General features: G+C 40.0%; 1 protein-coding gene across 1 annotated transcript; it reads right to left on the reverse strand.

The window, feature by feature from the left end:
* Window positions 1–3260: 3260 nt before the first annotated feature.
* On the reverse strand, window positions 3261–6485 carry LOC100285226 (uncharacterized). The gene is given in 6 exon segments (NM_001158120.1): window positions 3261–3593; window positions 3697–3813; window positions 4412–4534; window positions 4680–4758; window positions 4865–5277; window positions 6418–6485. Coding segments are annotated over 5 exon segments (771 nt in total). The 5' UTR covers window positions 5257–5277; window positions 6418–6485; the 3' UTR covers window positions 3261–3533.
* Window positions 6486–11604: the final 5119 nt, after the last annotated feature.

The following is an 11604-nucleotide window of genomic DNA, read 5'->3' on the forward strand; positions in this document are numbered from 1 at the left end:
TTGCAAGGGAAAGACTGTTGATAAGGGTACCCCTGGTGACACCATTGATACCAAGCCTATGTCCAACTTAGGGAAGAGGAAGAGGTACATGACTGATGAAGATGTTGCTGTGTTCAATGGGATGAAAGAGGCTGTATCTGATGTTGCTGCTGCTGTCCGTGAAAGCATCCATGCTGAAGCAGCACCTGGGATCTACAATGCTATAATCAACTATCCTGGGTTCTCTAAGGAGGCTCTCATGTATGCCCTAAACCACATGATGGAGCACAAGGCCACCTCCCTGGTGTTCCTGGACATGACTCCTGATGATCGTGACCTATGGCTCAAGACTTTCCTAGCCAAGCACTACCACAACTGATGTGATCTAATCTGTCTAGAACAATGATGTATCCCTAAGTTCTATGGGTCTATGGGTTTAGGGCATCTATACTGTTTAAGAACAGATTTGGTCCACTTGCTCTATTCCATCTATACTAGATGCTACTTAAGAACAATGATGTATCCCTGAGTTCAATGGGTTTCCCTGTTTAAGAACAGATATGCTACAGTTTATCTGATGTGTCTCTCCTTTATCCTGATTAAGAACAGATTTGGTACTTGAGAACAATGATGTTTCCCTGAGTCCTATGGATTTCCCTGTTTGAGAACTGATATGCTACACTTGATCTGATGTGTGTGTCCTTTATGCCAATGATGATAACAAAAGTGAATATTAAGCCTACTCAGTTAGCCAGCCACTAATAACAGTCATTTATGTTGTTTTGCTATTTTTGGTGTTTAAGAACAGATATGCTACACTTGATCTGGTTTTGGTTTTTGAGAACTTATACTCCTATCTATATCCTTTATCACTATTTAGTAGCTGGCTACACTGTCATGTAGGATCAATTTTACTGAGCTGAGGCTAATATTAATAACTATTTCATATTTACAAGTCCTAGTGTCCTATCTTGATTCTGATTCACTTGATCTGGTTTTGGTGTTTCAGATTCACTTGATTGAAGTCCTAAGTGCCAGACCCCATGAGCTAGTACTTGTTTTGGTGTTTCAGATTCACTTGTTTGAAGTTATAAGTCCCAAAAACTCACTTGTCCTATTTAGTGTCTGCTTTCTCTTCTGTTTGAGCAAATTGGATGAAAGAGGATGTCTATGCTGTTTCAGATAAATAGGACATCCTCTTTATATGAAATTGTCCTCAATTTCCTATATTCTAGCAAATTTGTTTGCAGAATATCTGTTTGCAGAACTGTTTGAGCAAATTTGCTTGGCTAGCAAATTGAAGTCATGAACTATTTTTTATATGAAAGAGGATGAAATTGGATCTTCAGTTTTATGTATGTTCTGTAGGCAAAATAGAAATTTTCAGTTATAATAGAAATTTTTGTTATAATAGAAATTGTGTAATTTCAGTTTTATGTATGTTCTGTAGGCAAAATAGAAATTTTCTGTTATAATGACATACGTACTACGACATCTGTTCAACACGTGCGTACTACGACATCTGTTGAACACTTGTGTAATTTCATATTGGTGTAATTTTAGACTTGTGTAGTTTCGTATTGGTGTAATTTCAGATTCACTTATGCAATTTTATCATGTCAATCTTGTGTAATTGTCAGTGTTGAACAAAAACATGGGACATACATAATTTTTCAGTTATAATAGAAATTTCTGTTATAATAGAAATTGTGTAATTTCAGTTTTATGTATGTTCTGTAGGCAAAATAGAAATTTTCTGTTATAATAGAAATTTATGTAAATTTATGGCGTTGTAATTTATGACGTTGTAATTTTAGAAATGTAGTTGAGTAGTGCAACTTAGAGCTAAATCCATGCAACTTACCTAAAACAGCAAACCAAACATGGGTTGTGCTGATCCTGGCTAATTTGGAACAAACAACCAAACAAGAGAAGTATTTTAGTTTGCATTAATACATACAGGCTAAGCCCAGCCTGCATCTAGGCTTCGACCAGGATCTGTTGATCCTAACAACCAAACATACGGATAGAGATTCACCCTCAATTACGAGAGACTAGATTTTGGTCGCATTTCAAGGATTGCATAGGAGCCATTGATGGAAGCCACTTTCCCGCGTCTGTTCCGGCCACGGAGCAAGCAAAGTATATTGATCGTCACGGTTACGCATCACAGAATGTCATGGCCGTTTGTGACTTCGATATGAGGTTCACATTTGTTGTCACGAGTTGGCCAGGTTCAGTGCATGATATTAGAGTCTTACAAGATACTTTGATAACGTATGCAGATAGGTTCCCGCATCCACCGGAAGGTATAAATATATTTTACTTTTGTATCATCCGTTATTAATGTGTGTCATATGTATTGAAGTCCAGGTTTATGTTTGTGCAGGTAAATACTATCTTGTAGATTCAGGTTATCCGAATAGAAAGGGATACCTTGCACCTTATAAGGGTCAGAAGTACCACATTTTAGAAATGGCAAAATGCGAGGCAACCTGTTGGTAGCAAAGAAGTTTTCAACTTTGCACACTCTTCCCTATGTAATGTTATAGAGCGATTGTTTGGGGCGCTTAAAATAAAGTGGAGAATTCTTCTAAATCTATCTACATTTTCGCTTAGGAAACAATCGAAGATAATTATTGTTTACATGACATTGCATAACTTCATTCGAGACAGTGCTATACACGATCGAGACTTTGACCAACATGTACCTACTAGCCTTGGTCATGATGTACCCGTAGGTGATAGTAGTAGTAGCACATCTGATGAGTTAGACATGAGTACATTTAGATGAGTTAGACATGAGTACATTTAGAGATGCAATTGCTAATGCATTAGTGTCGTAGATTAATAAGTGAATGTATCAATAGTTATGTTGTAATGAACTCTATTACTTTTAATATAATGAACTTGTTGGTTCGGTGTTTTTATCTGTTTCCTTTTTTAATCAGAATCTACAATCTTACAATCTCAGAATCTGTGTATCCAAACACCTAGATTTTAACCACCAGCTTCTCTCCACAGCAGGCGAACCAACACCCAGATTCTAATCACCAGCTTCTCCCCACAGCCAGCTTTTCAGAAAAGCTGTTCAGAAAAAAGTCAAACCAAACAAGCGCAGCTTTTCAGAAAAGCTGTTAAAAAAAGCCCTATGTACTCAGGGGTACAAATAAGAGAGACGTTTGCGTGGTTTCCAATTTCCACATGTTACACGCTCCGGTGAGGAAACTCCGGCTGTACTTCTGATCCAAACAGCCACCGCATATCCAGCCAATAACTGATTGCAATCAAAAAAGAATGCGATGACTTTAAAAGCTCAATAAAACGCTAGAGCGAGCACGGACACGCTTGCCAAATAAATCCAGGGGAACAATACCAGTCCACATGGACTAGCGGCAACACAAAGCAAATTAATTCGACCACTACCAGCCTACTAACAAGAAAAAAGAAGTGAATGGAGACGAAATCAGCTACAATAATGGCACAGCACAGCTTCGACAGCATAGAGCATCTAAAACATTGGGGCTCGAACAACTTTGCACCCCCTCCGAAGATTACTGTCCCTCGCCTGCATCACCTTTCGGGGCATCTTTGCCCTCATCAGCACCATCCTCCTGCACATAACAAATTCAAGCTTTTTAGCAACAGATAGGAAGAGTAGACAGGCAACAGCTTAAAGATTGGATTGGGTTTTTTTTATTTGGGAGAAGAAAATACCGTGAGGTCGGATGTCCAAAGGGTCAAGTTATCCCTCAGGAGTTGCATGATCAGAGTGCTATCCTTGTATGACTCCTCACCAAGGCTGTCTAACTCAGAGATAGCTTCATCAAACGCCTGCAAAGATTAGCCAATCATTATCAATTATCAAAGTTCCAATGGCACACAATGCACAATATAAAAAGTTAAATTATCAGGCAACCAACTCAAATGCCTACCAGTAACCACAAATTAAATAAGTTAGATACTCAACACACAATATCATAATCATCTTTATAATCCAACAGAACAGGGAGAATCCTCTTTAAGAGGCCGATAATAACAAACAAGAGTCTAGCAATAACAGAGCAGAATGGCACAAAACAACTAATGGAAGATCAGCAGCTCATCATATCAGAGGTAGCATTACTAATCAGAAACTATCATCATATCATAGTACCATTACTAATCAGAAACTATCTGACCTCATACACAGGGATCAAGATATCTAGCAGTCAAATTGCATGTGAACCTAAAAGGGCAGAAGTTTGCCATATAAACATTAAAAAGCTCCTGATATACTGAACAATTTAGGGCAAGTATCCTACAATTTACAGTTAAAAGGCATTTTTGGATATTTTCTTTCTGCCCAAGCTTCAAATGCACAAACAACCCTCACCCTAAACACGGTACAATGAATGTACATATGTAGTAGAAAAGTAGATGTGATTCCAACCTGCTTTGCCAGGTTGCAAGCTTTGTCTGGGGAGTTCAGAATCTCATAATAGAACACTGAAAAATTAAGAGCAAGTCCCAGCCTTATCGGATGGGTAGGTGCCAGCTCAGCCAGAGCAATGTCCTACACGGTACACAGCAGAATAAAACTCCATAAGTATAAACACTAACAGCAAGCATTCAAATAAATGAACTTGACATCCTATATGATATGGAAACCACCATAGAAGACAGTTGCCATATTATCAGAACAGAAAGAATGAACAAACCTGAGCAGCCTTATAGGCCACCATTGTGCTCTCAGCAGATTCCTTCCTCTCAGCACCAGTCTTAAATTCCGCAAGATACCTGCCATAGTTAAGATTAAGAACAGAAGGTTAAGAAATCTTATTGGCTTCTTCAGATTATACAGATACGATTGCACATCATAATATCGCATTGCATCAAGCCCAACCTGTGATAGTCACCCTTCATCTTGAGGTAGAAGACCTTTGATTCAGCAGCAGTAGAAGAAGGCACTAGGTGGGAGTCAAGCAGCTTCAAGATTCCATCACAGATATTGCTCAGTTCAGCCTCGATCTTGCCACGATATTCCTTGATAAGGTTCACATGCTCTTCGTTCTTACGGGACTCCTCCTTTTGTTCAATGGAAGAAACAATGCGCCATGAAGCGCGGCGAGCCCCAATCACATTCTTGTATGCAACAGACAGAAGGTTACGCTCCTCAACAGTGAGCTCTTCCACATCTACAGTCTTAGCCACCTTCTCCATATACTCAACCATCTCCTCATACCTTTCAGCCTGCTCAGCCAACTTGGCCATGTAAACATTCTCCTCCCTCGACATATTGTTAAAAGAACAAACTTCCTGCACCAGAAGGAAACTGATAAGTCATGGCCTAAAAACATACAAAATGTCAACTAAAATGATTATATGGGAAAGGTACATGGCTGGCCACTAAACTCGACTTGAGCCCATTCATGTTTGCTAAGAACAAGCTTATTAATAAGCTTGCTGAGAGGCTCATACAAACCTCATTGAACCAGTAATACATCCACACCAAGAAGTGCCGTCTAATCCAACAACAGCTTACAGCACTCACGTTCAGGTTGAAAAATTACAATAACAGACACCACAAAAGCAGCTAATATGATCTGTTCGTTCTGTTGTGATCCCCAAATCCATCAACCAAATTGAGAATAAGACAGAACTAACCTATTTACACTACCTAAGGCGAATCTTAGTGGGGAGTTTCAAATCATTTTTTTCAAAACTGATATATTATATAGAATGAAATAAAACTTAAATGAAACATCATCTCCCAATGAAAAGTTTCATTCTATGATTGCATAGACATTTAATTTCATGACTCGTAGAGTTGATAATTGTGCCAAGATAGGGTTTCATCTCTTGCCACATCATCAAAAGCACATATATGGCACCTTATCAGCCTATTAAAAAATCATGCGGAGACTGGCCTAACATATCACTGAAAAGGACCAACCGGATCTGCCCGTAAGTTTATTTAACAATTTAATTGAACAACGATGCATCACCAATCAAAAAGGCTTGTTTGCTTAGAAGGGGAATGGAGGGGATTTAGGGAGAAATAAACTAATTTCCACCTCAATCCCCTTCTAATCTACCCAAACAGCCCTAACAGATAACAGTAATAGGCACGGTTGCTACCCACAAAAGGTCCTCAGCAGTCGGTTATCTCGCCAATGTGCCAAAACTAATCCCGAATCAGGCGGATCTACGCGCCCCGTGCGCTCGAAACCTCAGATCTCGCGGATCAAGCTCGAACATAACAAACGAACAGCACTCGAGACAAAGCGGATCTAGCCGCATCGCAGAACACCATTTGAAAAAAGATCACATAAGAAAAAAGCGGAGAAAACTCGCAGCACTCCCGCATCTCCCGTACCAGGAACAGGCAACTAGATCAAGCAGCACAGCACGCAAGATTAATTTCTAAAAAAAAACTAGAAAAATCGGAACCCTAACCTCCTGGCGCGGGGCTGCTCCTGGGCTCGGAGGAACGGTGTGGTCGGGGAACTGCGGATGCTGTGGTGGGCAGGGCGAAGCAGCGTGGGGATATTTTATAGCGGGACGCGAGCGCGAGGCTATTGTCAGTGAGCCAATGGCTCAATGCCACGGCGACTCCAGGGCCCACGCCAACACCTCTTGCGCAAGGCGTGGTGGGCTGCGAGTAACTGACACGCGGGCGAGGCGCGTAGTGGGACCCCATGTCATTGTCTTTTGACTCCAACTACATGGTCAAGAGGGCTCCAAAGTCAGGTGTCTATCTTATCTCATCCCTTATTTTAAACTTCACTTTACAAAAACAACTTCAAAAAAATATTTAAAAATTTCTCTAAAAATTGATTATTGGGAGCATACTAAAAAGTTTTAGAAGTAGATTATGATGTGTACTCCAACAATTTCCCTAAACAAAGAGTCAAAATAGAAAAATGGGCCAAAAATGATCCAATTGCTATTAGGCTTTGTTTGCCTCAGTTGTTTATTGGGCCGGCACGACTCAGCCTGCACCAAAAAAAGAGTCGTGTGCTACACCAAAATATGAGGGAGGGATGAGCTAGATACGGGGCACGAATATTTTGGGAGAAGGAAGAGGGAGTTGTTGGAGCGAGGAAAAATACTTGCTACTCTAATATTGATTTTCGGGTTGATTTACGATTTCTCTCGGAGTTGCTCTAAATAGTGTAATCTATAGTGCAAACCCCCCATTTTACACAATCTGCTGCAGATAGCCTTAACATATGTTGTTTGGGATGGCTTTTCCTTTCCAGTTCACCTCGCTACAACAATAATAGGACAACCATCAGGGACAGTCTCAACTTCGACGACAACGACAGTGGAGATCACTCAAACTACTCGTATAGTCTTAGCTACTCGCACCTTGTCAATTACCTCTGACAAGCTCACTATACGCTGACTCCAACTCTTCTTGTTCTAGTAGCTTCCACAGTACATATTAAGAGGCTTCCTTCATTTGTGCAGGTCGTGCCAGCAATTTTCGGGGCCCTATACCAAACTCTAAAATGAGACCTATCTCACTAAGAAAAAACTACAATAATTTTGAGTTATAATGTATTATATAGCAATGGAATATATAAAGAACCATATCTATCGCAATGTCCCCTATTTGCTAGAATTCTATTATAGAATAATATAGAAAACCATCTAGAATATTTCTCCCTAGGACCTTTCTAAATTACTAATCTCTTCTAGAACGCTTTTATGTCATAGAATTAGGAAGGATGTGTGTGAGACATACAAGATTGACTCAAGAGACCAATTCTTTACCGTAATGGATTTTCAATAATATAATTGTAAGGGATAACAAATTATTATTTAGGGGGGTTGTGCAGCTGAACCTCATGCACTTGGGCCTGCATTTGTGGCTTCCTTAGCACAAGCCCTCCTATCAGCTTGTCGCCTATAGTGTCCCACATGATGAGTTCAGAGTCTATAGTGCCAGCAGTTTGTGGTTGCTCCTATGGTTTTGACTTCAACATTAGTTTTAGAGATCACCACTTTGATCACTCACCAAGCTTCGGTTGCCCTCGTTTAGCCTTGGACAAATAGTGACTCTTATGATACACCTTGTGTCTAGTAGTTTGTGCTAACTTCACACACCACCCTATCAACATGTCAGCGTCCTTCTCACTGACTAAGCCTTACATTTTTAGTTTTGGTACTTGATGCCAAAGGAGGATAAATAGGTAGTATGTGAGTCAGAGAGATCTTATGAGAGATGAAAGTTTGTATGTTACTTTTGGAGTTTTTTTTTTGTATGACACTTTTGGTTTTCATGGCTTTCATATGCTCTAAAACTCTTTATGTTGTGTGATATACATGCTTCAAGACATTTAGCTTCCTATGACCTTTTGATGCTTTGATTTATTAGGTTCTATGCCTTGATATGGATAATGTGCTCTAGTGTACCCTAATAGTCTAACATATTTTGATATCATACTCTACTATAAATATAATGTGATTGAAGTGCTTTGATATATTTGTTGTTAATGCTCTGATACACGTGTTGCTCGAAACTCTGATACTTCCACAAGTATTGTGCACTTCGATCAAACACTTATGCTTGTTGATACATATGCACAGTGACATGCGTAGAATTGTTTCACATTCATATTCCACAACATGTCACGAATGCTTTCAAATAATCTTTTGCTTAACAATCTTATAAACAACAAGCATACTTGTCATATGCATGAGCTTACTCCTCATACTATACATGGTACATGACTATAGACTTTTGTTATATGAACTTATCTTAACACCTTGTGGTTATTTGTCAAAGTTAATACAAACAAAGTCTCTTTCGGAAAACTTATTCCTCACATACTTCAGATAGTGTTGTCATCAATTATTAAAGCATCTAAGCTTTCAAGAGTTTTGATGATTAATGACAATATAAGGTTATTGTGACTAACATGTGTTTTGTAGAGGTAAATTTGAGTTAGGTCACAATGATGGAGAATGGTTTGGACAATGTATGATTCCTATGCCCCTACTTATGTATTTTGTTTGGTTTTTTGAAAGAATGGGGGACAAGGTTAAGCATGAACTAATTATAAGTGTTGATTGTGGAGATGATAGATAATTAGATTAATTTAGGACCTTGTTTTTTCTTTAACCACACTATAAGGGCATGTACTATTAGATTGACTAAGATAAGTGTAACGAGTTTAGGGTGGTGCGCACTAGTTGTATTTAGCTCTAGGTGGCTTAGGAAAGGCCCAAGACTCAATTCTAAAGTTTCAAAATTGGATAACTTAGAAGGGTTTTTGAGGCGTCAGAGCCCGGGTTTCAGGGTCAATGAACCATAGTAGACTAGTATGACACCTCCATGTAGATAGCCCAAGAACACATAATCATCAGACCCTATGAACATTATCTTCTAGGATAAATGTGTTGCGTTAGAACATGTGTTGGACAATATGGCAACAATGTTTTAGCTAGAGTTTCAACTGTAGGGTCATCAGACCTAGTGAACATTTCCCTCGTCGAACCAAAGTGGATGGATCTGATGAGTGTTGTGAAGGACCCAAGCACTCAGAAAGAGGGATGACAAGTGGCGTGACAAAACATATGGCTGAGAGTTCAAATGTTTTGTCAAGCGTGTCCTATCCAGCTACAGAGCGAGAGTATTTATAGGGGCAACCGGGGGTTGTAGCCTAAAATACGTCCATACGCCTAGTTACCTACTACATTCCTACTACCGAATAGTAAGCCCTCCGTTCTATTTACACCAGATTATCAACCTTCTAGAGGGGTTGATAGGTGGGACCATCGTTGTGAAAGCTCCCTTGTGGGATTTGGTGATTTGGATGACAACCTAATTAAAGGACTGACATGTGTGTTAAGTGTTGAATAGGTGCTTAGTGTAAAGCTTATAGAGTTCAACATAAGAGATCAAGTGTGGTGGTCCAAAAGTTGAGATGGATATGGACAATGGACATCACGAGCTAAGTAAGGATGGACATTGCTTAAGTGAGACTCCATGTGCATAACTTGGAAATGATTGATCATGCCAAGGAAGGAGGCAAGAAGAACTTCGAGGTACCGAGTGCACGGGAGAAGGTCAAGGAGGCCAAGGTACCCAAAGCTAGGGGTGAAGAAGACTTGTAAAATCAAGGGTGATCGAGTTGAGAAGAGCTATGGTGCATCGAGGATCACTACCTAAGGACATGACTTACAACCAATGAGGTAATACCTATGGTTATGTGGTGTAAGTCATAAGGCTCAAAATCAAGCTCAAGGAGTGAACAAGGTCACTAGAAGGAGTAGTGTCAAAGCCAGAACCTGGAAGCAACCTAAAAGTTCACTTTGACCTTTAGTTTGAGTTGTTCCTATGTTTGGATATCTTCTTTGTGACCATTGCAGGGTGTTGGAGCTCATAGATGACAATCTAGATCAAGCCAAGTAGACTTGATGGTTTGGAGTCCAACATCGACCTCAAACATGCCAAAATGGGTAAACCGATGAAAAAGGTTAAGTATGCAAGGTTTGATTGTTCAACTATGTTGCATACACCTTTTACTATATGTTTGGTACTTTGGTTTGTTCTCTAACTCATTTTGTAGAGAAAGTGTCATTCCAGGCTCTATTTGAGGAGAATAGAAAAGCTAGAAGAAGAATGGGAAAGAGGGAACTTTTTGTGACTTATTCAATTAGATTATGCTCTAATTGTGCGTGTCTAAGTTACAAGAAAATCCCCCAAAGAATTGAAATAAAATGGAGAAAGAATGGAGGAAAACACTTAGTGTGCTGCTGTCTGGAGCACCGGACCATGAACAGTACCTGGTCCTGTGCACCGGACCGTTTGCAGGAGGACTGTATGGTCTTAAGAATTTTGGCAAAAATCATCGGACCATGTACATTAACCTATCCGGTGGTGCATCAGACCGCCTCCAACGGCTAGTCGGTCCGGTGCCTATCAGCTTCGAAAGGTGGCCAATCAAATCCTGGGCACGGAGCTACAGGACCCAGTCCGATGCGCCCACAGCAGATGCAGTTTTTTAGGCTTTTCTACAAGGAAGGGGCAATGGTTAGTGGCTCATTTAAGTCTATAAAAGGACACTCTAGGTGCCCATATTCAGATGCCCAAGTCACCCAAGTGTAGCAAACAAGTGTAGACATATTGCAAATCATTTCTACCTCCCTCTCTTGTGTATTTCTCTCTAGCTTGTGTGTTGGCACATTTATAAGTCAAGAGAGAGTAGAGGGGTGCTGCTACAAGTTAGAGTGAGCAAGATCTTAAGCAAGCAAAGGTGTCACTCTACCGGAGTGTTGTCAAGGAAGACTGCAAACAGTCATGGCTCTGTTGTAACCAACTCAACGACATATTGGAATGCTCTGTCTATCACCTTGACAATATGAGCAACCAGAGGATAGAGTGGGATACTCCAAGCCAAGGTTGGGCTAACTACAACGTGGAATAGGAAAGCATTTTAGGCTTGGTCGAACCATGAGATAAACCCATGTGTCATGTGTGTTATTTATTGTGTTGTCCTCTATCCCTCTGCTTTGATTGCTTTACTCTTTGCACTTCTATACTTATCTTTGGTATAAGTTATTTTTGAAATGTAAGCTATCTTGAGATAGGGACTCTGATTCCACCGTGACCTACTCAAAGTGATCTTCATT

Source organism: Zea mays, chromosome 4 (assembly GCF_902167145.1).
Source record: "Zea mays cultivar B73 chromosome 4, Zm-B73-REFERENCE-NAM-5.0, whole genome shotgun sequence".
Taxonomy (NCBI): Eukaryota; Viridiplantae; Streptophyta; class Magnoliopsida; order Poales; family Poaceae; genus Zea; species Zea mays.